Source organism: Paralichthys olivaceus, chromosome 12 (genome assembly GCF_024713975.1).
Source record: "Paralichthys olivaceus isolate ysfri-2021 chromosome 12, ASM2471397v2, whole genome shotgun sequence".
Classification (NCBI taxonomy): domain Eukaryota; kingdom Metazoa; phylum Chordata; class Actinopteri; order Pleuronectiformes; family Paralichthyidae; genus Paralichthys; species Paralichthys olivaceus.
In genome coordinates this window covers 7,332,720-7,357,273 of record NC_091104.1, presented here as the reverse complement: position 1 = coordinate 7,357,273, position 24,554 = coordinate 7,332,720, and the positions used below count along the sequence as shown (strand labels likewise).

At 42.4% G+C, this 24,554-nt stretch overlaps 3 protein-coding genes, 1 long non-coding RNA gene and 1 other non-coding gene across 9 annotated transcripts in view; 2 read left to right on the top strand and 3 right to left on the bottom strand.

Moving 5' to 3' along the window:
* Nucleotides 1-276: 276 nt before the first annotated feature.
* Nucleotides 277-5,480, top strand: dusp23b (dual specificity phosphatase 23b). Of its 3 annotated transcripts, XM_020098123.2 has the most exons (5): nt 277-759; nt 929-1,015; nt 1,145-1,515; nt 3,773-4,044; nt 4,470-5,480. In XM_020098123.2, the coding sequence occupies exons 4-5, from the start codon at nt 3,775-3,777 to the stop codon at nt 4,653-4,655; spliced, it is 456 nt and encodes a 151-aa protein (XP_019953682.1). In that variant the 5' UTR covers nt 277-759; nt 929-1,015; nt 1,145-1,515; nt 3,773-3,774; the 3' UTR covers nt 4,656-5,480. The 3 variants fall into 3 exon arrangements, with proteins under 3 accessions (XP_019953682.1, XP_019953680.1, XP_069391952.1); XM_020098121.2 differs by lacking the exons at nt 277-759; nt 929-1,015; nt 1,145-1,515 and adding an exon at nt 1,716-1,954; XM_069535851.1 differs by lacking the exons at nt 277-759; nt 929-1,015; nt 1,145-1,515 and adding an exon at nt 2,059-2,285.
* Nucleotides 1,649-1,731, bottom strand: trnal-cag (transfer RNA leucine (anticodon CAG)). Its single transcript has one exon. It is a non-coding gene; the product is annotated as a tRNA-Leu (tRNA).
* On the bottom strand, nt 4,947-15,761 carry LOC109636285 (afadin). Of its 2 annotated transcripts, none has more exons than XM_069535849.1 (24): nt 15,131-15,761; nt 14,038-14,233; nt 13,821-13,927; nt 13,537-13,664; nt 13,350-13,426; nt 13,128-13,169; nt 12,824-13,029; nt 12,564-12,709; nt 11,744-11,838; nt 11,384-11,655; nt 10,840-10,983; nt 8,748-8,946; nt 8,529-8,620; nt 8,346-8,432; nt 8,163-8,228; nt 8,012-8,085; nt 7,708-7,826; nt 7,465-7,623; nt 7,284-7,378; nt 6,935-7,072; nt 5,899-6,780; nt 5,516-5,618; nt 5,372-5,423; nt 4,947-5,087 (listed from the first exon to the last, which is right to left on the bottom strand). In XM_069535849.1, exons 1-24 carry the CDS (start codon nt 15,224-15,226, stop codon nt 4,994-4,996), a joined length of 3,669 nt encoding a protein of 1,222 aa, XP_069391950.1. In that variant the 5' UTR covers nt 15,227-15,761; the 3' UTR covers nt 4,947-4,993. The 2 variants fall into 2 exon arrangements, with proteins under 2 accessions (XP_069391950.1, XP_069391951.1); XM_069535850.1 differs by having other exon boundaries at nt 14,038-14,230; nt 15,131-15,759.
* LOC138412297 (uncharacterized) overlaps nt 9,590-24,554 on the top strand; it is a 31,838-nt gene continuing 16,873 nt past the window's right edge. The window contains exons 1-2 of one of the 2 annotated variants that reach the window (XR_011244751.1): nt 9,590-10,921; nt 16,692-16,757. This is a non-coding gene — a long non-coding RNA (uncharacterized lncRNA). The remainder of the gene's footprint in view (nt 10,922-16,691; nt 16,758-24,554) is intronic. The other variant, XR_011244750.1, reaches the window with a different exon arrangement.
* txlnbb (taxilin beta b) lies at nt 18,647-24,500 on the bottom strand. The gene is made up of 10 exons (XM_020098120.2): nt 24,332-24,500; nt 22,325-22,574; nt 21,893-21,984; nt 21,583-21,753; nt 20,649-20,843; nt 20,218-20,337; nt 20,043-20,117; nt 19,857-19,949; nt 19,560-19,655; nt 18,647-19,229 (listed from the first exon to the last, which is right to left on the bottom strand). The coding sequence occupies exons 2-10, from the start codon at nt 22,557-22,559 to the stop codon at nt 18,714-18,716; spliced, it is 1,593 nt and encodes a 530-aa protein (XP_019953679.2). The 5' UTR covers nt 22,560-22,574; nt 24,332-24,500; the 3' UTR covers nt 18,647-18,713.

Genomic DNA, 24,554 nt, shown 5'->3' with positions numbered 1-24,554 from the left:
TATTGTCAGAAGTGGGATTCGAACCCACGAACTCCAGAGGAGACTGCGACCGTCCAACATTGTGACTGTAAGAGCCAATCGGATTCGCAAGTCCAACATTCAACGACCAATCATTTCGCCGGATTCTTCGCCCCACTCCAACATTTGACCAATCACAGGGCGGACATGTTGGACGAGAATCTTATTCCTCGTGGCCGACAGGGGGCGTTTAGAGCAGTATACGGCGGAGAAGAAGTGCGTGCAAAAGTGTTCGGTCGACGTGGTGAGTATTTACACTTTAATTTAATTAAAAACACATTTAATACACTTCTGTTCGCGTTATAAGACTTCAGCTGGAGCCTAGAAGTGATTTCACCTCGTGTGTGTGTGTTGTCACGTCGTTTTGGATCGTGCTAATTATCATGTTGCTAACTAACAATGGCGTCCCGTCAGACGCGGTGACCCGTCCCGATGTGTTCATCATAGGTATTGTATACAGGCAGCATTCACAGGATTATCACAGCGTTGTGATGCTGCTGCTCTGGCTTTTACATCTGACACACGTGTGTTGTTGTTGTCATGGCTGTTAAAGATGTGCATTAGTGCATTCGTTCATTCACGTCACTGAAGGCCTTCTTCTACCAAGCCGAAGAAACACGAGGCAATGGCGGACTCATGGATGTCCCGCCTGAGGAAGCGTGCCAGCACTGGAGCCCGGCCGGCAGGTGAGGGGAACAGGCCAGCTCCCAGACACCAGGAGTGGTACGAGCTGTACAAAGGGTAATAAGAGCACTGCACAGTTTATTTTATTACTTGTTATTTACTCGAATCATACTTTTGCTCATGATAGAAAATACAGTGAAAGCCAATGAGTTAATAAACATGTCATGAGCAAGTCATTTACATCAGCTCTGTGTCTGTGCTCATTTATATCAACTGTTATTTTTAGATTGAGAAATGTCCCATGCAGACGCATGGACAGATGTCCTTGTTCGGTCAGCTCAGGAAGCGTACCTGTGGGTTCCACGCTCCGAAGGTAACAGTGGTCAGTTCAAGACTCAAGCAGTGTGTGTTCATATGTTTGTGTGTGTGTGTGTGTGTGTGCATGCATGCATATCAGTACAGATGCTAGTTATGATAAATCTATTCTGTAATGAACCAACAGCCAACCGGAGCAAGTGCTGCTCAGGGGCCCACACAGCACCGGACTGGCGCAGTGGGTCCAGTTCACAGTACTTAGGGACAGCAGAGTGCAGCAGTTCCCAGCGTCCTGGGTCAACGTCCTGCAGCAGTGGGTCTGACCCAGAGCACCACTTCAGCAGCCGGTCCGGTACAGAGTACCATGGGTCAGCAGAGTCCAGCTGTGGGTCCGGTCCACAGCACTGTAGGACAAAGTGCAGCTGTGGGACAGGTTCTGGGAGCAGGAGGACCGAAGCAGCGACCATCATTGAATTTGGCAATGGTGTTTGGACACTTAGACGCTCGTAACTGACCATGAATGTGTGAAATCTGAGCAGAGCCCGAAAAGTATCCCAGGTAAGAAGAGTTAGTACACTTACTTAAGCTTAAATTCTGTGTACTTGTACTTCTGTCGTTGAAGCAGTACAGCATAAAACACGTATGAGTCCTACATAAATAGAAGTACTGTAACAACAGGACAAAAAGATATTGTCAGAAGTGGGATTCGAACCCACGCCTCCAGAGGAGACTGCGACCTGAACGCAGCGCCTTAGACCGCTCGGCCATCCTGACGTAAAGCAGCGTGTACTCGGGGTAAATAATAACCAGTTGCTATATTTACGTGATTTACAGTGACAGCTGATCGGTCTGCTGGTTGTCTCTGCCGCACCTCGCGACGCACAAAGTCCTCTTCCGTCACATAATAAACCAGCAGCTGTTTTTTTTTCCCGGAGCGAGGGTTTCATCCATTCTACTCGGCGAGTTAGCTCGATGCTAGCTTATTAGCAGCAGCTTGGTAAGTAGCCGAACATTGATTCGTCGCAGAGAAGAAGCTGTGAGTAACTCCACATGGAAACAGGAAGTACTGACAGAACTTTGCAGAAGAATAACAACTGTTGTTGTGTCCTCGCTTAAGCGACGTGTGTGTGTGTGTGTGTGTGTGTTAGTTCGTGACGTTAGCTGCTAGCTAGTTAGCATCCAGTGGTCATGAATTAGACTTTGATACGGAAGTTAAACGAGATCTTCGTCGGATCTTTGCGTGAAGCGAGGTGGAGGCAGCTGGTTGTGTTTCCTCACCAGGTTTACTGTGACTGACTGTGTTGACATGTGTTCACACTAATCCCTCAGTAAGTCACTGGACTAGCCAGACTAGCCACTATGCTAATGTGCGTATCTCGTGTCTGCAGTTTACTCTGTTTCCAGCCGCCTCGCGAACATTCACAGTGTTGAGCTTGTTGTGGTGATATTTACAGACAGACCTGCTCGTCATGGTCAAAGCTTAGTAAAGTACGAGGAGCGTGATACTTGTCTTTACTGTGTTGTGTTTGCTAAAGAAAAGAGTCCTTCACAGTTTTCCTGAGTGACTTTAATGATGCACAAATACCTAAAGTACAACTCAGACTTCAAACCCACTGAACTCTGGGAGCTCTCACCCAGTTTAGATTGAATGGATGTTTGACTATTTCCTATAAAGTCAAACAGTGTCTCTGCCCTTTAGCTGGAAATGTTAAAGTTTCAGTGTTTAGAATGTAGTGACATCTAGTGGTGAAGTGTCATGTTGCAGCTTAATACCCCACACCTAAATTTCAGTTGTCATAAAAACTCAAAAGGTCTTTAGTTTGTCCAGTCTGGCGCTACTGTAAAAAAACATAGCGGCCTCCGTAGAGAGGTCCTGCTGCTGATGTCAATATAAAGTATTTAAATATTAAGGACCATACTGGGGTAAAGAAACAGTTGGTACAATTTAGATTGAAACCCACTAGTGAAGACATTACTAGGATTATTTTATATTCAGTTTGTGTCATAGATCCCTTTCACCTGAATCTTACACACTGAACCTTGAGCCTGCCTCTGTAAACCTTGGTGTTTTATTTGACCAACGTGAATTTTGAGGGTCACATAAAGAAAGTGGTTCAGTCCCATTTCTTCCAATTTAGAAACATTACTAAAATAAAAAGTGTCTTTTCCTTCCAAGAAATCATTCATGTATTTGTGTCTTCTCATTTTGATTATTTTAACTTGTCATTCACAACTTTGAATCGCTCTTCATTGTCTCGCTCCAACTGGTTCAAAATGCAACCTTCAGACTTTAAACTAACACGGGACGCAGGTCATACATCTTCATTAGTTACCCTTACAATGTAGAATTGATTTTTAAATTCTTTTAATTACACATAAAGCACTACAGGGGCTGGGCCCTCATTATATTTCTCAATTATTGTGTCCCCTGCACACGGTGAGATCTTAACGCTCCACTGATCCCAAAATCCAGATTAAAACCTAAAGGCTGACATTTTCTGTCATGGCTCCCACCCTCTGGAACGGTCAGTTATAAAAAACAAATGCTCTAATGAGTAAAAATAATGAGTCTGTCAAAAAGTTGTTAAAAACTCACCTTTACAATTTAGTAACTATTTGAACTTGGTCTAGTCCTCATGGTTCCAGTGTTTTTGCTTGTCCTCTGTAGTTTTTATTCTTCTATTGTTTGTGTTTTACTCTGTTATTTCCTGTCTTGTGCAGCACCTTGTAACTTTGGTTTTAAAGGTGATTTATAAATAAAATTGACTCACTTCCTCTGTCTGTCTGTCTGACTGTCTGTCTGTCTGTTCCACAGCCATGGCCTCCAATGCTCCACATAACTTCTCCTGGGTCGAACCAGGCAAACTGGCCGGACTGGCATTGCCCAGGATGACGGCTGAATACCAGTATCTGCTGGACAACGGTATCAAACACCTGGTTTGCCTGTGCGAGAGGAAACCGCCTTACCACGACTCGTGCCCACAGCTGCAGCTGCACCACATCAAGATAACAGACTTCACTCCCCCTTCGCCGAGTCAGATTGACAGATTCCTCACTATCGTGGAAGAGGCCAACTCCACTGGGGAAGTAAGATTTCAGATACTTGATCGACTGTGATGTGATGGATGGATTATTTTAGTACTTTCAGGGTCACGTACAGTATTATTTACAGTATAAGCTGTGATACTCTGTCAGTGTCTAGAATTACCCAGCATGCAGTCAGTTTTAAACCATCACACAGGCTGTCAGCACAACCTTATTTACCGAAGCTTATTCAGCTCTTTGTCATTTACTTCTTAAATTCAGACATGTTCAGTTTAAAATCCAACAAGACAATTAAATAAAGCAAATCCTCACAGTTAGGAAGATAGAGACAATGAATGTTTTGCAATCACAAAAAAGTCCCTCTAAAATAGTTGACGTTTAATTTCCTCTTGATGAATTCCTGAAATGAATGCAGGATCTGTGCGTAGCTACAGCTGATGAAACAATATTGCTGGGTTTCTCTTCAGGGTGTTGCAGTTCACTGCATGCACGGCCATGGTAGAACGGGGACAATGCTGGCCTGCTACCTGGTGAAGACGAGGAAGATTTCAGGCATCGACGCCATCAATGAGATCCGCCGGCTGCGGAGAGGCTCCATCGAAACGCACGAGCAAGAGAAAGCAGTGGTTCAGTTTTATCAGCGCACCAAGTAACTTTGACACAGAGGACTAAGTAACAGTTTTACAGACGTAGCACTGAATATTACAGATGAGTATAAAAGTATGCTAAAAAGTATTTTTTTACTTTATTCTCTACAAATAGGAAAATACAAAAAAAAGATGTTAAAACAGGCGACAAATCAACAATGAACAATAATGAACTTAAATGTTAATTACTCACATTATCCCCTGGGATATTTAACTAAGAGAAACACTTCTACAGTTAATTAATGCAGAAAATACCTGTTATATTGTACTGTATACTGTTCCTTCTACTAGCACATTATTACTTTTCTTTATATAAACTTTCTTTTACACGGCTGTAACTTCTTTTACGCACTGGACACCAGAGAAAAGAGACGCTGCCGCTCCTTGAATGTGAGCTTCTCAGGAGCTGTCGGGCTCTTGATTTTCTCCTCCTGGTTTCTGCAAATATACAAACATAACGAATACTTGAATTTTATTACTTGTGGTGGTGGATTATTTATAGAGACACAAACAGGATCTAGTTTTTTTTTCAAACACTTGAAAGAAATTTATTAAGCAAACAGTAATAAGCTTGACGAATGGAGACTAATGTAATAATCTTTATGTGCTTATTGATTTCTATGTCATAAAGTCATCTTTGTAGAAATGCTGCAGAAATATCTGCATGTCAGTTGATTTAATTTCAATGTTTTGCTTCAATTGCTAAAAAAATGTCAACTCACTCTTCTGATGTGTTGTTATGCACATTTTCAGTCTGTCCAGTTGGTCTTTGATCTGCCAAACAAATACATGCTGTAACATGAAATAAATATAATATATATTTGATGAAAACTGATTCTCATTGTCATGCACTCGTGAACAATTACCAATGTTTGCCTTGTCTTCTTTTTGGAGAATGTGATTTCCAGTCGTCTGCTCATTTAACTCTTTCAGTTCGCTGTTGATATTTCCTCCAGAGCTTCTCCTGCTCTAAAGATGGAAAAAAAAATTATTAGCTATAGATTACTGAGACTTTTTAATCATCACCTCAATTATATAGCGGATATGACTTGTATCTCTGAGTAAGTATCACATGTGTCATCAAGCTACAAAGGTGCTCCTAAACCTTACTAGAAATTTGCCTCCATCTCCCAAAGAAACTCTGGGAAGGAACCAAAATCAAAAACCAAAGATTATAAAAGTTAAAACTTTTACTGATAATGGAAAAACTGCCCTGCAGATTTTCCCTTAAAGACGTGATGTGTTTCACCTGCGTCCTCGTCTCCAGCTGCTGTATCACCACCATCATGTCCAAATCCTCATATTCGTCCTCCTCATCGTCTCCTCTCTGCTGAATTTCCCGCAGCCTCTTCTGAAACTGCCACTCCAGGCTGAGTTTACGGAGTCGGTCGTTCTCCTCCACCGAGCGCTTCACCTTGGCCTGGAGCTCCTGAACCTCCTGCTCCAGGAGCTCCACCGCCTGAAGCCTGTGCTGCTTCTCCAGCTTCTCCTGCGTCTCCCTCCTCCACGGGTTGGTGAGCTCCTGAGGGCCTCTGTGCTTCGCAGCACCTGTGCCCTGCCTCTGTTGAGTGGGAGGTTCTTGGAAGGAAACATGTTTTGTTGGAGGGATGCTCACTTGAGGTTTTACGGCTTGACCCCTGAATATGCCGGGCCTGTGCTGCTGTGACGAAAGCGAAGGCCGGGGGAGCTTCTTGACTGCAGAGATGGGGCATGCATACATATGGTTGGCTTGATTGTAGGGGCTCTGACTGTGTCCGTTTATTTGAGGAGTTTGGCTCATCTTGGTCGACAGCAGAGACGGACTCTGGAAGGTGGTGAGTGGAGGATTTGACTGTGTGTTCACTGCTCGGGTGATGGGGATGTCGATACGTATGGGCTGAGCTGAGGGCGTGGATGTGGGGCGCTGGGAAAAAGGCGCCCTCCAGACACCAGCGCCACTTGTGCGAACGCCCTGCTGTTGTTTCATGGGAGAACTGTAATCAGTGAGGATGTCATGGCTGGAAACACTGGAGCGAATAGGAAAAGAGGAGTAGTGGCTCATGGTGTGGTTGGCACTTGCGTCCTTCCCCCTTTTGTCCAGCAGGGGACCTCCAGTCTCCATACAAAGGTTTTCCTGTGAGAGTGCCTGACGCTGGAGGGGCACATACAAAGGTTTTATTTTGATTGTACAAATAATATTTAAGAAAAATTTGTCAGCATTCATTTATTCACTGATTCTTGACACAATATGTAGAACACATGATGATACAAAACATTTTTAGAGCCTGAGGGACATCGATATTCACCATGTGCATCTTCTTACTGCAGCTGCTTCCACTCAAAGGCCCAAAAGACACTAATGTTTGCTGCGGTCGACTGGAATCAGATACGTTCCTGTCCTGTGATTTAGGGGTTGGAAGAGTCAAGTATTCCCTGTGAAATGTCTGAATGGAGGAAAGAAGGAAACAAAATGTGTATTTTGTTTCTTAAATTCATTAAAATAAGATACAAAAAATCACAGGCTCTTTTTTTCAGGGCAAAATAATTTGTTCTTGTCAGTGCAAGTAGAAGATGATGGATTATGTTTGTATGTTGAATCTAAGATGGAAGAAATTCCAAGTAAATAAATAAATAAAAACTACATAGGTATCTTACATCAGTGCAGAGGTTGATGGTGGAAGCAGCAGCCATGTTGTTTCCTCTCACAACCAGGTCAGCGGGTTCATCTCCATCCTCCGGGCAAAGGTCGGCTGAAATAAAAACATGATGAACCCTCGAGCATCAAACATATTTACTGAATGTGCCCAGTAGCATCTCAACAGGGAAGAGCACCCACTGGTCATGTTGGGGTTGGAGCGATACAGCTGCCTGTTCCTCTGCATCAGCTCTTTCTTCCTCCTGCTGCCTCCGTGGGGCTGATGCTCTGACCGACCTGGATCCACTGCACTGTACAGCACCAGCGCTTCACCGTTTGGTTTGGCAAAGATTGTATCACCTTGTGAAGGAATGAAAGCTCTTGATTGGGTCAAGATGCAAACAAAAGTGATATAAATTAGGTTTTTGTTCATTTGGTTTTTACCTGTAGTGATTTTTGGGGCTGGTTCACTCAGCAGAGCCGCCAGGCCGTGGAAGCTCGCTCCAAACTTTGCCACCTGTAAGGTCACAACAGGGCCGGTTTGCACCATGATGGCAGCAGCCCTGAATCAATACAAGATTAATATGATCAACCAACAGCTGTTACTTCATGAATGATTGTGCCATCCAATAGTTTTCTGTCACATTTCCCTCAAAACAGCAGATATAAACCTAATGGTGGCGCTAGAGGAAAAGTCAGGGAAGCATTGAAGTTATCAGGATTCATCTTCTGGATGTTGTGAAGCTACCTTTCTTGGTTGAGGCCAATGAGGCTCTGACCATCCACACTGAGCAGCTGGTCTCCAGCTGCTAAGCCGCCGTTCTGTAGAGACACGTGAGGTTTATGTCAATCTTTCCTTGTATAATCTCAAGTTCAGCTGCATCAGAAACGTTCCTCACCATTTCAGCTGGTCCGCCCTGAACAACAGATTTGACATAAATCCCAAGGTTACCCTGCTGTGCTCCCTGTGGCAAAACAAGAGGGGAGTTGTTAATTATCTAGGACGTTTAGCTCACAGGCCTGGTGTTAGAATGGTTCCAGTTAGTGAGCTGGAAAACATTTGGTCAAAATGAGGCAGTCACCTTGGCAGCCACGATGCTGACCCCCATCCCGCTGTTGAGAGGTTTCTTCAGTGTGATGGTCACAACCTCTGGCTCCCTGTGTGCTGCCTGTTAAACAGAATTAAAATAAAATGTACGACTGCTTCATAAACGCTTGATTTTCTATTGAAATTTGAAATTATACTTTGAAACATCTGCATTTACCAAGTATGTGTTCTCTGTAGGAGGTGTCGATTCACGGAAATACACGGTCCAGTCACCTTTAGGGTTCGGCTGGGATGTTATAGAGCAGAGACCTGGAAGAGATGGATGTCAGGAAGTACTACACAAATAGCTTATTTTAGTAGTTTTAAATACAGTACATCCCTGGGGTGTTATTTAGAAGTTTTGTATTTTTAATAGAGAATTCACAATCGTGTATACCTTTACGGCAAATTGGTTCTAAAAACTCCCTCAACCCAGGAGGGATTCCTCTCACAGTGTCACAGGAGTACCCTCCCTCCGGGAGCAAGAAGGGCAGGTGGAGGTCGAGGCTCTCCTCCAGCTGGATGTCCCGCCCTTCACTGCCAATCAGGCTGTCTGCCGAGGCCTCGGCGGCCGTCACAACAGCATCGATCAAATCCTGCAGCGAGGATAACAGAGGACAATATTTCAGGAAAAGGTCATTCTAGGATATATTGATTTAACATTTGTCATTCTGTGGCTCCAATCTGCAGACTAAGACCCTGAGCAAAGTACTGAAGACCTTCCTGCAGATTACCTTGACCGCTCACCTCAGTGTAATGTAATGTAAATCCTCCAGTTCACAAAACTTCTGTCTTATGTCGAACAACCAACTTTCTTTTTGTTCAACCATCTTCCTGTTCTCATCTCTCAATTTATGCCCTTTATCTATCGTCTTCATTTATTTTACCAAATTATGCTCATGAGAATGTGGTTCTGTTTTACGGCCTCCTTTCCACATCTGTCCACTTATTCTGCTCTGCTCTGACTGAGATAGCCTCTGTGCTGTTATCCATATTAACACCACACTCATTTGAATTCAGTTCAAGCTGCTGTTTCTCTATTAAAGCGTCTGCTCTGCTGTCTGAACGGTTTAGAACCAGTTTACATGGACCAAAGGACTTTTTATTATTTTACTGTTTTAACCTGTAGTAATTGGTGGGCGGTTCCCACACTAACGAGGACACCTGTGGCGGGATCATTGTATTGACGAAGCCCCGCCCACTTCTGCCACCCATGTACTCTGCTCTTTTCCTGTGAGCCTGTTAGCTTAGCTGCTAGTGAGCTTAGCTGCTAGTTAGTTTGTCAGCTGCCACAAATGTTTAGCTGGCTTAACTAAATCTGGAGTTTCCCATCGTGCTGTCAACGACTGTTCACCTCCACAAGATAAGTCTTTTTTTTTATTAGTCTCCTAATTAGTTGTTGTGTGTTTGTGTTACCTGCTCTCTCTTGGAGCTGCTCTGTTTATGCATTAATACAGATTTGGTATTTGCAAATCAATTTCTTGTAGAAGCTCAGCTCATGTTTGACAACACTTTGCAGGATTGTGCCTCTATTGTCTGTTAGCATTAATAAATAGCTTCATTAGAGTCGCAGCTAGCATCATGTTTTCTAAAATAATATTTTTGATACAGGGATGTACAATCCTGGTGTTTTTGTTTGACAGCTGAAAAACGAATCACGGTTATTTGTGTGAATGTCGCAACAAACAAAATGGGCACATTTACCCTGAAACTATCACAAACACGTGAAGCAAGGATGTGTCATAGTTTAAACTAGAAGTAAATGTTACAGAGATGAAATTGTGAAGAAACTCGAATATACACAAAGTAAGATTAGTTTGGCACATCCATTATGATGTCTTCATGCTGTCGATAGTTAATTATGGATGTTGATGGTTATTGTTGTGTGAGTTTCAGTGGCTGAAGTGAGGTCATGATATATTTCCAGCTACAGCTGTTGCCTTGGAGGCTCTTATTGGCTCAACTGATGATTTAAACAAATGCTGTCAGGCCCATCGACAACATTTCTGTCCTCTGATAAAAGCTTCATGAGGAAACATGATTTGGATTTTGTAACTCATGGAATATTCACATTAATATGCAATAAAGCATTAGAGAAATATTTCACTCAGAAGCAATCAGGTAATGTGACAAGTCGCTTTACTTGTTTTCATATATTATTCATAATCACATTCATCATTGTTAATTATTCATACTGTTAAATCTATCCTGCTGAGCCTCTCTCGTGCAGTCGAGGCTGCTGCTACAAATTCATTATAAAACTTATATTCATACATGACGTCACCTGCTTTGTACAGTTTTAAACCCCAAATACCACCAGTTTCTCTGTATCCCCCCCATGCACATGAGTTGCCTCTGATCACTGATCACAATTCCTCTTTTATTCAAGGATCTCTGTTAAGGATTTTTCTCAAAAGCTGCATCGTGTTTTCAGAAGCAAATGGGAGAAAGACAGGAGCTCAAGAGGAGGAACACGCTGCGGTACTCACAGGGGGGATGTGAGGCTCAGTGTTTGCATAGAGGTAGCCAGCGAGCAGCGTCTGCAGCTGCAGGGAGTTCAACTTGAAACAGGTATTCTGGATGTCCTTCGCCTCTTGCATTGAGTACTTATTCATGGTCAGGAGTGTGGTTGCCTAGAAACAGAGAGGCAACAGTATTTTAACAGCTTGAATGTGCTCAGACTCTGAATAAAAAGCTGGGATAAAAACTGCCAAATCACGAACAAGTTCATAAAGAGTCGATATTGAACATAATATAGATGCAGAGAAGTTTTTGTCATATTCTTAGATTTCTTTTTAACCTTATTTGGATTATTTGTCCATCATTTGCTCTGTAGATCTGAACAACCATCTTCCCAAGAATAAAAGGTAGAAAGTATTTCACCTAAATGCTATCTCACAATGTACAGTTTAATCTCTGACATGGATTTAAAACAAGGTGATTAAATGTACCTCCTCATCAAATGATCCCAACATAGTTTTTTGGTAAATGCTGTTACCAGTATTCAGACAGGAAGTTCAGGGTGGAACTGACCTGGATGATGTGTCCGAGGTGGCAGTCAGCGGCCAGCTCCAGGCCCTGCCTCTCCGCCCAGGCCTCGATGCCGGTAAGCCTCTGGCGGAGAGCTGCTCCCCAGTAGTGGGAGCGCAGGCCTGGAGCGCTGGCCGCTGGGCTCATGAGCCGGTTGAAGAGCCAGGCACTGATGAAATGGAAGAGCTGGGAGAAGAGCTGGATGGTGAGGGCAGGGTTGACCCGACAGCGGCGCAGCAGAGACATGGTGTTCATCAAGGTGTTCAGCACCATCTCTGTGACACGCGGATAAAACTTCAGTATCGCAGCTCTTGTAAGAGTCAATTATTGTTTCAGTAATTATTGTCATCAATGAACGTTTACCTATACCAGCCGGCAGGGTACCATGTTGCTCAGGATCGATCAGAAAAGTTGGCAAATGCTTTGTTAACTCATTCTGTAGACACTGTAGCAGGCAGCTAGGAAGTATAAAACACACATAAACATTTAGATAAAGATCCATGTCATTATTTTAACACTTTCTTTTAAATTACCACACAACCTGGGTTAGGAAAATTTGCTCTTTAGGTCAAATTGAATAGACAGAAATATGTTGTCTCACAATAAGCAGTATTCTTGGGCTGCAACTGACTAAACTAAATTATATTAATTAATTGATTTGTTTCCAGAGTAGTTGTTAAGTCTATGAAATATTTTAAAAGATTTGAAAAGGTAATCAACTTCCCCCAGTCCCTCAGAAATCATCATCTAATTGCAAATGTCTTCGAACTAACAACCCCAGTAATTTTCTTAGATTATAGAAAAGAGAAGTCACTTGTATTTAAGAAACTAGAAAAACCAGTACCACATTCACAAGTCAGTAGAAATGTATTTTAAAGTCCAAAGTACTGAGGTGTACGTAGTGTATTCTGTGTTGTTTGGGATTTGGGGATTTGGGAGTTGAGGTTTGCTGCTGCAGAGCTAAAGAATGTTTTTTTTACTGCGGTTTGTTTAGACCTGCAGGACAAATGCTTGAGTGGGTAGAGACCGAGTGAGGCGAGCAGGATCAGATGTGATTTTAGCTCCACTGTCACATGTTTTAACACAGTGACATGTTCGATTTGAAGGAGAAAGCTGTGTCTTACATGAGGAAAGAAAAACTGAAAAAGCACCATATGCCTCCTTTATCGTCTTGTTGTTTCACCTGTGAGCTCTGTGCACCAGGTGGGAGAGGTCCAGCTGACTTTGCCGTGTGAGCGGGCAGAGGTCTTTGTCATGCTTGAAGAAATTCAGCAGCTCAGAGGAGTTGGCCATCCAGAAGGCGAGAGCCCCAGCAATGGTCTGCTGCCTCTGAGGGTCAAACACAGCAGCAGTGTCGTTTAAACTCGCACAACATCTGGGCTCTTGTTTATCGCTCTGATCCGTTCAAATGGAACTAAAGTATCGGTGTTTTCTCCCACTTGCCTGGATGACCTTCCGTGTCATGGCCACCATTTTGCTAGTGATGGATGTGACACAGTGCGTGTGTCCTGAGCGTGGCGAGCCTTGCCTGTGATGGCGCTGCAGGGTGAAGCGTCCCACAGCATAGAGGATGTATGCAGGTGAGAGCTTGAAATGAACCGTGGAGCTGTTGGTGTAATTTATGACTGCAGACAGGAAGGCCTCCTCAGCTGAGAAGTGAAACACACCAGCAGGGGGCATTGAGCTTCTGACTATTACACTTGAAAATAACTCAGTGGAAGGAAAACCATTAATCTCATATACTCACAGTTATCACAGAGTTTAATCCCAAGTGGTAATCCAAGCTGATCTGAAAAGTCAGGATGAAAACTTTCACACCAGCAACAACCGTCCTTATGTTATGAAATTTAATTGTTATAGAACAGATGTTGAATATTCCTGTGTTTCCTGCATGGAAGTAAAATGCTCAAACACCAAACTGCACCATTCATTACAGTTTCTATATTCCCACACCTTTCAGAATCCTCACCTGCAGCCTGCCTCTGTCGCTTCTTGTTTTCTGTGCCGTGTTTTGCCTCCTGGTTGTTAAGTGGTTCTTCAGTTGACCTGGATATTGGTTTTAAAAGGGTGGATGGTTTTTTCGGACAGTTAGGTTCAGCAGGCCTGGGAACAGTCGTCTGAAAATAATGACTCAACGTGAGCTCTGAACATTTTACCCCTTTTCATCTCCTGAAACCTTGTCAGCAGCTTTAGCTTTGTTCTTCTCCGTCTTCTTGTCTTTTCTTGACAGTGTCCTCTTGAAGTTTTGGATTATGCCTCCTTTCTCCTTCTCCTGAGAACTTTCCTTTATTTTTTCAACACATAAAAAAACATAAAATTGTGTTTGTGTATGTGAAGGAAGAAACTATCAACTGACTAAATTATCATATACCTGTAAAATAGCACCTTCATATGAGATACACCTGGTTAGATCATGCAATAAGAAATAGGTGGATGATACCTGGGAAATGTCCTTGTCCTTCTTGAGCACAAAGTGTCCTTCTCTGTTGTCTGAGCTCCAGTTTAATTGTACAATCAAAGGTTTGTCGTCCTGCTCTAGTTTGCGTTCTTCATAAAACAAAGACAAATTATCAGAGTGAACCTAATGACAGTTTGCTGGACTGCGATGTGGATTCTCTGGTCCAGCAGAGAAAGTCTAAATGAGCACCAATGCTTACCCTTCTTGGCGTGGATCTCGTAAAGGGAATAACTGGAAGTCAGCATTTTCATATCAGGCCTGAATTTCTCCGAGAGAGTTTCAATAATCTCATGAGTTGAAGAGTTGCTGCAAACACGCAGGCACTTTGTGGCCACGTTTCCCTCATCGTGATTCTCATAGTAGAAACGCATCACACCGTGAAACTCCAGATTCTGCTGGGAAACCAAAAAGTTTTTCAATGTGTCCTGTGGTTTCTGTTTTTCGTGACTGTACAGTTAAATATGCTTTGAGAATATGTCGAGAAATAAATTATTGTTTCCATAAAATGCTGCTTTGAATGTCACATCAAACCAGCTGCAAAACATCCATCAATATGAAAACATTCTGTTGTCATTAGTACAATATTAACTCTGTGCTCATGGTTTGACCAAACCCCACAATCAACATCATGAGAGAAAAAGTCTGAATTCATGCAGATTCGCTGTTTACTGATCAGGAAACTCATTTAAGTCATGTGACTGGTTCACATGACGATACTATTGTGATGTAAGTGCAAAACGTTCAGTAGAGGGTGACCTAAAGATTGTAACTGTGACGGTAAAACAAACCTAAACTAAATGTACAGTAACACCTTTAATACACTAACTGTCAACACAGTGAAATGTCACAATGGTCACAACAAAATGAGGCAAATCACAATATCAGGAATCAGAATAGCAAGGATGTTATTTTTTGATCATTGCAGCAAATTTTTTCACTAATAATTTGACCAGTTCAACAAAAAAACAATTTTGACAATCTTTTAATTCTCTTGTGGCAGAAATGCTCCATATTCTCTGGTTTCAGCTTCTCAAATTGCAAGATTAGAGAATCATCCTTTTTTAAATTGAGAACCTCATTTTATTATTTTTATTTTCCTTCATTTGACAGACAAAACGATCAATCAAAAAGTGATTGGTTGTCCTTCAGTTACGATTCCTGTAGTGTTACAGTTTCTGTTAACTTTATAAAACAGCTCTGAGGTTTATCTAAAGTTAAAACGCCTGGAGGTAAATCCAAACTTAAACTGAGTGAGGTGCATGAATCCAGTCTAGTGTTTCCAGCCCACTCACCTCATCAGGTTGGCTTATTTCAAACAGGTCCAGTCTGTTGTTGTTCCACTGTCTGATGACTTTGGCTAACTTCTCTCGTTCTTCCTCCTCTGGCATTTTTCACCAATTAACGTCAAAGTCTCTGTGACTGACTCCTGTGGGGTTTCTCCCAAAAAACCAAAGAGAGGAATAAAAACAATCCTTTGAAAGAGAAGTTATTATCTGTAGTGACTAATGTATTTAGACCCCACCCCGTCCTCACTCTATTCTCTGTTAGTTATATTCTCATTGTACTGCGCAGGGAGTTCTTAAACATAATTGCCTACTTCATCCCCACGTTCACATCTCCTCTCCCAGCCCTCGCACCCCTCTGCTCTCATTTAACGGGTCAGTGGATCTTTGTTATGTGAGGCAAACACTTTCCTCATCATAGATCCTTCACAGGCAAATGATTACAGTCAGCTAAAATCTGTCACTCTCTCTTAATTCGTCACCAGATCATTTCCGTTACCCAAGGTTTATGTTCGGATCTCTCATCACGGGTATTTACACGTATTTAAGTATTTTGATATATTCGAACCGTGTCGCAGAGGTCGTCATGTGATTTGCGCAGTGTGCGGTGGACTCAGAGACATTTCCACAGTAACCATGAGAGATTTCCATCCTCCTCTCTACACAGAGACATGCATGTTCACGCTTGAGAGAATCCCACTTCTCATGCATACCAGTGATTTTCAACACAATTTACGGTTACATGTCGTCCCATTCAGTCGGCTCTACGTATGTGGGGCAGCTTTTGTTGGCTGCACCAAAGCTCTCGGGGTAAACCTACAATGGAACAAAAGGCTTTAAGAAACCAACCCTCAATTAGATATACAGAACTGCATTAAAAAAAACTGAACAATCAAGGGTATTGTTGTCTGGATGCTGGAAACTGCGAAGGAGGTTTTTCTTTTTTAAGGAAAAACACGTCCTTTCAGTGATGATGATCCCTTTGAGAAACAGGTATGGGATCATAGTCCAACAGTGTAATTCTGTCAATATTGTTTTGAAGAAAAATATGTTTTTATAATAAGAAAAAAACGGTTTAAAACAGCATTAGAATCCAGATCTGACTGATGTGGCTTTGATTTATGATACCTGATTCCTCCCTGGGACCACCGAGCCATGGTGCATTACATTTAGCATGTTGTTGCATTAACTTCCATCGAGAACATCTTACTAAATTTTGCAGGATCACTTACTGTTGATATATGTTTGTTTTGGTTATAGTGGTCAGTTTTTATCAAGATCCATCAAATGAATCCCCGGGGAAATTGGTGAAAATGTAAAAACAAAAGCCCTATCTCGTGTTCGGATCCAAAATCACTTTAATGAAGTGTGTTGTGCATGAAGGGGTTTGATGTTCACTGTGCAGATAAAATGTCCTCCAGGGTCAGTCGGGTTCTGGCAGCAGTGACAGAACAGCGACCTCCCATGTTCGACCAAAACAAAACAAAAACCAACCAGTGTATTCATGATACAGTTGCTCAAAGTACTTATTAGTTTTTAGTTGTCTGATGTTTACCTGATTTGTCACCAGGTCTCCAGCAGAGCAGACAGGAGAACTGACGGATCGGCATCAACTGATCTTTTCACCTCTCCCAAGGTATTTTTCTACTGACGCTATTCTGACAAACACACAGTAACAGTATATCACTGAAATGCCAGCACACGTGTTTTGACAGATGTTAATTCATGAGTTTTCTTAACAAGAACAGTTACATAAAAAGAAATAAATCAAACTCGGTGTGTCTGGTGAAATACATTTTGATTGATGGTCCCCAGCCGGTATCTCAGCACTAAACTGTAACTCATCATCCAAACACTGTGGAAAGGAATCCCACTGCACCTGTGTTACATCGGCCACACTCTGGAAGAATGAAAAAGTTTCAGGCGATGGCAGTGCAGAGAAGTTTTGAGATTTTTAACAAAATTGAAATAACTGACTGTCAGCTGCTGAAAGTCTTGCACAGCTGGAAATGTCATTCAACAAAGTCTTTAGGGTTGTTTTAGTTTATTGGGTTTGAGTTCTGAAGGAAAGGATAGATGCACACTGAGGTTAGCTGTTGCACAGTTGAAACACTTCTCCATCTCTCTTAGACGCTGTCTCTCCTCACGAGTGTAATAGATATTATTTAATGTCAATGGGCTCCGTTACGCGTCACATCTATTGCACTTCAAATGTTTTTTGGTTATTTTCTCCTCACACTAGTTGAGTGTTGAGGACAAATCATTGTCAGCTTTGTTCAGCTCTATTCTTTACAGCATCAGTGTGTCAGTGACAGCACTTTTAGTGACTTGAGTAAGTGTAGATACTCGTTAGATATCATTTAAAACCACGAGTACAAGTGTAAGAAGTTCATTTATACCAGTCAGTTTATAGTGAATGCTTCATTCAAAAGTAAATGCTTATTTTTTTACTTGTTTCTTTTACTTGTTGTAACACAACTTGCTCACTCGCTTCACCGTCTGTTTAATTTTTAAAAAACCTGGTACATTTTTGTGTATTGAGCGAAAGAGCGCTACGAGCGACAGAACAAAACAGATTGGAGATCTTTTATGTTGTTAAGAGAAGTGCAGCACAAGAGTGAGGCCGCCTGCAGAATATATCGATATATAATCCTCATGCATTTTGTAAGCACAGTGAGGAGCGATTACGTCGACCTCAGATTTGTAAAATGTTTTGTTTATCAAGTGTTTGTCTCGGCTCATGATTTTTATGTCTCTTTGACACATAATGTAGCTCCTGCTCACAACCGTCTGCACAAGGCTGCAGCAGGTGACTGGTTCTGCTCAATGCAGATTCTGTGCCTGATGAATTCATGGAGAGAGTCTGTGGGAGATAAAGTAAAGTTAAAACCTGTTAGGATTTATTCTGTCTGTCTGATTATTGACAGGCGTTCTGCTGCCACCACTCAGAGTACAAACCATAAATCGCCTGCCAACTGCAGAGCACGGTGTCTGCATGTCTATTTTTACGCACTCTTGTCTAGCCTCACAAAGTGCTGCCTACCTTTTCTGCTCTCCTTGACTGCGAGCTCCTGCAGAGCTTTTCCATTTTCAATAAAAAGCCGTGAGAGCTTTCACACAAGAGACCAGCTGGGTTTGCTCCCTCAGCCATTTTCTATTTGAATGTGGTTCTGTGATAGTTTCCTGAGATCTGCAGCTTCAAATAACCTCTGCTTTCTTTACACATGTGGAAGCAAAAGATGTTTCTGCTGAAGCTTTGTTCAAAAAGGTGTTCCACTTGTTTTAAATTCAGTTGTGTGATATGAACCATTCAGTCTGTGAAACCAGATGCTGTTAATATTTTGTAGTGATGATCAACCTGGAGCTTTATGTGTATATGTAGGAAATAAGGAATCAAACCTTTCTTCATTTCTTTATCTGTGAGTTAGGAAGCCATTAAGCTGCTTAGCTGTAGTCGTACCGTTGCAAGAAATACAAGGAAGCATCTCTTAAATCACTTGACACATCAGGATCAGACACTCAACATTAAAGCCAGCATTTTTCTTTTTATTGCCACGAACCTCAGCTGAATCTGGTTTCTTTTTTCACAGCATTAATCAACTGACTCCATTTCCAAATCTCTCTGTTCTTGCTCTCCATCCGGCTCGCCTGCCTGGAGTTGTTCGCCATTACTCTCCTCTCTCTGGATCTGTTCTGGCTCCTGGACGCCCTCGCAGTGTCCTTGTGATTGGCTAGCGACTGTTTCTGTGGGTATGATATGAGAGATCGTAAAAGAAGTGGCGATCTCCTTCAGACGGGTCTGCTCGGCTTTCAGTTTTGCCAGTTCCTTGGTCAGCGGAGTTTCGATTGTCGGGGTCCCAGTAGGGGCAGCAGGGGCGGGGGCTTCGGTATTCTGGACAGGGCGGTCATCCTCTGCGTCTTTAGGGGTCTCCTTCACCTCAGGGACCTCCTCCGCCGTGGGTTCAGCAGTGTTGACGTCTGCTTGACCTGCAGCTCCCTGCATCTTCTCATAAAGACCCTTCCTCTCCTCTTGCAAAGCCCTGCACAGATTCTCCAGCTTCTGGTTCTTGATGGTGATCAGCTCAAACTCCTTCTCCTTGATCGCTTTCTGTAGAGGATTAAAACATATTTAACGTGTCAGTAGAAGTGAGGAGGTCTTTGCCACCGTCGTCCAAGGTTGGTGGACAAATACAGCATGGGTCAGGTGGCAGATACAGTCATTTCTCTGAGAGTAATTCATGGATCTTGAACAAAAGAATACTTAGAGGACTTATATCTACGAGTGTGTGCAATTTGTCTAAGTTGAATTTAAGGGGAATGTTGGACCTTAGAAGATACGTACTCAACACATTTATTTCAGTAAGTCTTGCATTTGTTCCAAAGAAACAAATCCTAATTTTCAGCTAAAAATTGACAAAGAGAAAAAAATGCTTCTTACATCTGACACCATGTCAAGGAGACTCTTGTTGCAGCCGTCAAAGCGAGTCTTCCATGACTGGCACTCCTTCTCCAGCTTTTTCATTTTCTTGGCCATCTACAACACACACACAACAAACGCACAACACATGATCAAAGTCTCTTCTAAAAATAAACGGCACAGCAGAGTGTTGGACTATACAGTTTGTCAGATTGTGTTATTGCGAGTCTCTTAGGATTTTTTCTTGTTGTTTGCATACAAACTAAATAATCAAACATCTTGAGGCTGACTTCAAATATTCTGTAAAGCAGATCTTACTTTGTCCATGTCCTGCTTGAAGCCGCTGTAGACGCTGTTACTCTTTGATACCGTGCCCTGGAATTCATCAAACTTCTTGGAGTACATATCGAGCTGGGGAGAGACGGGGGAGAAAAATGTTATACGCGTCTCCGGGGAGGTAGAAAAACAAGCTAATTTAGCTCATGATGCTGTGTTACTGTATACCTGGGTCTTCATATCGATCTCCTGCGCCTTCATGACCTTCACTTGCAATTTATACTCTGCCGTCTGTTTTAGCAGCTGTGGGACATTCCATGAAAATGAGCATTAGGAGGATAAGTATTGAAAATGTTATTACAATGCTTTAGCACTCGACAAATCTGAGACACACAAAACCTACAAGCTCTTTTTCCAGCTTGTGCTTCTCCTCGGCCTCCTTCAGTATCATGTTCGCCTGCGTGAGTTTGGTTTCCAGCAGCTTTTCTTTCAGGTCTCGGTGTTTGAAGACCTTCTCCAGGTTCTGGAAGACGTTCAGGAGGATTTATGAGCGGTTTTCACACAGAAAGCTCTTTCAGTTCTTGCCTTGGCTACACAGAGCTGAAATACTGTTGCTAATAAATGTAAGACTTGGGTGAAACTTGCAAATAATTCATGTGTTTGATAGTCGCCCTGAGGCCCAGATGTGTGGGGTTTTAGTCCAATTCAAGCAATGTTGGAATCTGTTGCGAGTTTACAAGTTCAAATTCACTAATGCTTTCCTGTTACTGCCCGAGTGTTGTGTGACTGTCTCGTCTAAACCCAGGTCTCGTTAGTACGTGGCAGGATCCATACCGCCTCTCGCTGGTCATACTGAGAAATGAGCCCCTTCAGTTTCTCTGCCAGACCGCTGTTCTCCTGGCACAGCTTGGTGTTGCGGCTGCTGTGTTCCTCGATCTGGGCCTGAATGTCACTGAGCGTCCCCTGGAAGTGTGTGGTGATCTCTTTCCTCTTCAGATCGTCCTCTCGGCACCTCTGCAGGGTCTCCTCCTGTGTTTCAGGGACAGATTTCAGAGCTAAAAACCAAATTGTGCAAGATGAAGCTGAAGTTACAACATGTATTTTTCTGGTTTTTATGTAATCCCCAGGTGTCTTTTTGACTTTTTCTTTCTAAACGAGAATGTGCCTGTGTTTTCTCAGTTAGTTAACAAATTAATTTTTATTTTTTATTTTAAACATGTTAATGAAAAAGAGAAATTATACAAACAACAGAAAAGAAACTAAATAGAAAAAAGTATTATTTACAAAGTAGTGAAGTGAAAAGTACAAACTTATATAATATATATGTTATTAATTAAAAAATCTGTAGTTGGGTAAATGATCAAAATCCAGTTTGTGCTTACTTCATCAAAATTATATTTTACTGATATTTACTTGAAATATTGTGATGTACATTGGTCATGTGCGTTCGGGTTTTTTTTTTTTTTTAATTCTTATTTTCTCAATTTTGTCTGGTTTGGTGGATTAGAAATCTTCGGCAGCTTTTGACTTCACAGCAAAAGTTGTAGCTGCAGTTTGAGAGTTTCAATCCTGACCTGTGACACGGCAGCTGATCTTTGGTACCAGCTGATGTCACCTCCTGTCCAGCAGAACGCATGCTGACAACACCTGGCACAAAAAACTCAACTGCACCTGGTGTTTTCAGTAGCTCAGACACCAGGCGTGGACTTACTGATTAGTCCGTCTGAAATACTTGCTAGTACTACTGCTGCTACTCGTACTGAAGTACCTTCAAGGTCTTGTTGTGCCTCTGCAGCTCTCGGCAGAGCCCCTCCAGTTTGCTACGAGCCAGCACGGCCCGGCTGTGCTCGCTCTGCAGTTGGTCCTTCTCCTTCATCACCTGGAGCAGCTTCTTCTGCAGAACCTTCAGCTGTTTCTGATCACTGCGATGCTCCTCCAACTGCACAAGGACAAACACAAACGTCTATGTCCACAAGAGGGAAGATATCTGTCCTAAATACCAGTCCGCTTTACCAGCATGCAGTAGCTCTGGATGGAAGTGTATTTTCTCTTTGCTTGTTAATTCATGGTCCACTCACCAGCTCAGCGTGCTTCTTGATGATGGCCTCCAGTTTCTGTTCAGGAGAACCAAGTTTGTTCAAACTTTGCATCAGCAGCATCGCGTCTTTCCCTGAACAGCCACAGAAAATATCACACGTCAGAGATCATCCTGGAGCACAAGCGTCCACAAATGCTGATTTGTAAAAAGTTACGTAACATAAAAAGATGCAGCAATTTCTGTTGGAACACTCGTCTAACTTTAAAAAGGATTTTTGCTCCTGTGGAAATACTATTTCCCTGCACATCTGTTGCAGATGGATGCACTTACATGCATCACAGCTCTGCTTACACACCTATCAGATTCAGCACTACTTGGACTTCTGCTGACTGAGCTGAATGAAACCCACATCAGCTCAAATCAATACAACATTTTTGGTTGGGGGGGAAAAAAAAAAAATCAAATAAAACACCTAGATTCTTGAGCATCTTCTTCTCCAGTTTCTGGTCCTTCCGTGAGTCTGCCTCTCTTATGGCTGTGACCTCCTCTGTGTCCTCTGGCTCAGCGGGAATCTCAGCGGCCTGGTAGGTGCTAATGATGTCCTCCAGCTGCTGGGCCAGGTCCTCTGTCAGGTCAATGTGGTGACCCTCGGCTGGCGACGCCTTGGGACCAGTGGGTGCAGGGACGCTCTCCTGACAAGCCTCCATTTTTATGAACGAGTTCTGGGAGGGAGGAAGCGGACGTCATCCTGACATCGTGTCTAGTTGATCATCGTAAAACTGACCTCTTACATGTTCAGGATTCAGAGGAGGACGTTTATATCTTTAACTTTTTTAAAGACTTGGATCATCATACATTTTCCAGAATTACTTTCAATGTAAATAATTTATGAAATTACTGTTGTAATTTTTTAACATATATCAATTTGTTTAATTTAATCTACAAGAACAGCAGACATTAAAATCACAACTGTAACAATGGTCTGTTCTCCATTCTCCCTGCGTCCCAGTAAACCATGACAGTGTGACAAAGAACCAATGTGTGTGCCCTTCCTACCGTAACCATGAACACCTCCACTGATAAATCTCTTAGATACAGAAAATCTACTGTGATCGAGAAAAACTGCAAAGATATTGGCAGGTTACAGATTCTCAAATATGAGTGTGCGCCACTTTTTCTTTGTAATAAACGACGGTAAGGTGAACAACTGCTGGTCTGGCCACAGATAAAACAAGGTCACATTGAACTGTGGGATTTTAAAGCGAGTTACTGTCCAATCGATTAATTGAGATAATGCTTGACACTTAAAATGTCTTAGTCGCAGCCCTGTTGCAGATATATAAAAACGTGCCTTTGCTGGACGTTGAATAATAAGTGGTCGCAGTGCAGAGAGGACAAAGAGAGAAGTGGCAGGTTGATTTTTTTTTTTTTTTTTTGCTGTGAAATGTTCCACTCAGTTTGTAGAAATCATCTAATATCAAAGCTATTTATCAAAACCTCCGTGCATTCACACTTGTATCTATCTCCATCAGCCTCATTCATCTTTTTAACGAGATTTAAAATGTCATTTGCTGAAAATTAATTTTTCTTCCACTGGTGAAGCTCCTCTTGTTAATGAGGAGAGTTTTGGTAAGATTCATTAGAGTTCATTAAATGACTTAGTTTCCCAGTGTAAAGCTCAGATTAATAAAACACCACATCCGTCAAGGTTATTTCCACAGCGGCTTTGAGCAAGGCACTAAAACCTGCTGTATACGCAGTGGGAAATAAATAAATGTGGCTTCTACACTTTGTGAAAGTGATAAAACAGCCTTCAGTTGAAATGATAACAAAGCTTGTTAGTGCAGCACGGTGATATAGAGCGACACAGTGCCTTCACTTGCGTCTGTCTTGTGTTGTACCATCTCACAGCCAGAGCCTGTTTACGTGCATAAAATTAGTGCAGCCTTCACACTGCCTGCGCTTTCACAAGCAGAGCACATGGCACCTGTTCCAGGCCCCACAGGCTATTTTAAGAACTTCTTAATATGGGCAAGTTATTTATTTATTTCTAATCCACTCTTATTGATGTCAATGTCAGACAGTGTGTGTACAAAAGTTGCTTCTATAAAAAAACATCAATGTGACACAAGCATCCCCATCTACTGTATATTCAATATTTTAAGAGGGAGGCAGGGATCCGAATGGAAACTAAAAATAAACGTCTGTAAGGAAAAGCAGTATTGATTTCTTCTCTGTCCAAGGAAACAACAGTAATATAAATGAAGCATCTTTCCTTAAACAAAATAAATCTCTCTCTGTTCACAAAGGGCACAGTCTCAATAAATCCAACATCTCCTCATGTTAAGTCAACCCCACGAAGGTCGTCAGATTCACACAAAGATTAAAGATTAGGAAGAGATTTAAAAGACAGGATGCAGAGTTATTTCATGTTAAATGTCCCTGAAGAAGCAGGGTGACGAGCAAACAGGGTTCTTACCAGGACCAAGGGCCAGTGGGGGAAAAGGAAGAGTGTCGAGGGGCTCGGCCAGGCTGCCACCACAGATACAACAGCTGTGATACGACCACCTCAAAATAAATCAGAGGAGCACAGCTCAACTCTGAGCAGAGAGAGGGAGGACAGAGACATGCTGAGCCTCTGTCTCTGTCCAGGACACCCACAGTAAACATGTCATAGACCCCCTCTGATTGTTTTCATACAG

What these genes read in the sequence shown, in the direction of transcription:
- dusp23b (XM_020098123.2), top strand. Translation starts at nt 3,775, where the DNA reads ATGGCCTCCAATGCTCCACATAACTTCTCCTGGGTCGAACCAGGCAAA. An exon ending in AGGCCAACTCCACTGGGGAA is followed by an intron (nt 4,045 to 4,469) that starts GTAAGATTTCAG and finishes GTTTCTCTTCAG; the next exon opens with GGTGTTGCAGTTCACTGCAT.
- LOC109636285 (XM_069535849.1), bottom strand. Translation starts at nt 15,226, where the DNA reads ATGCCAGAGGAGGAAGAACGAGAGAAGTTAGCCAAAGTCATCAGACAG. An exon ending in CTACAGAGAACACATACTTG is followed by an intron (nt 8,433 to 8,528) that starts GTAAATGCAGAT and finishes TCTGTTTAACAG; the next exon opens with GCAGCACACAGGGAGCCAGA. An exon ending in AGGGCGGACCAGCTGAAATG is followed by an intron (nt 8,086 to 8,162) that starts GTGAGGAACGTT and finishes GTGTCTCTACAG; the next exon opens with AACGGCGGCTTAGCAGCTGG.
- txlnbb (XM_020098120.2), bottom strand. Translation starts at nt 22,559, where the DNA reads ATGGAGGCTTGTCAGGAGAGCGTCCCTGCACCCACTGGTCCCAAGGCG. An exon ending in GAAGATGCTCAAGAATCTAG is followed by an intron (nt 21,985 to 22,324) that starts GTGTTTTATTTG and finishes GTGGCTGTTCAG; the next exon opens with GGAAAGACGCGATGCTGCTG. An exon ending in AGATCGATATGAAGACCCAG is followed by an intron (nt 19,950 to 20,042) that starts GTATACAGTAAC and finishes GTCTCTCCCCAG; the next exon opens with CTCGATATGTACTCCAAGAA.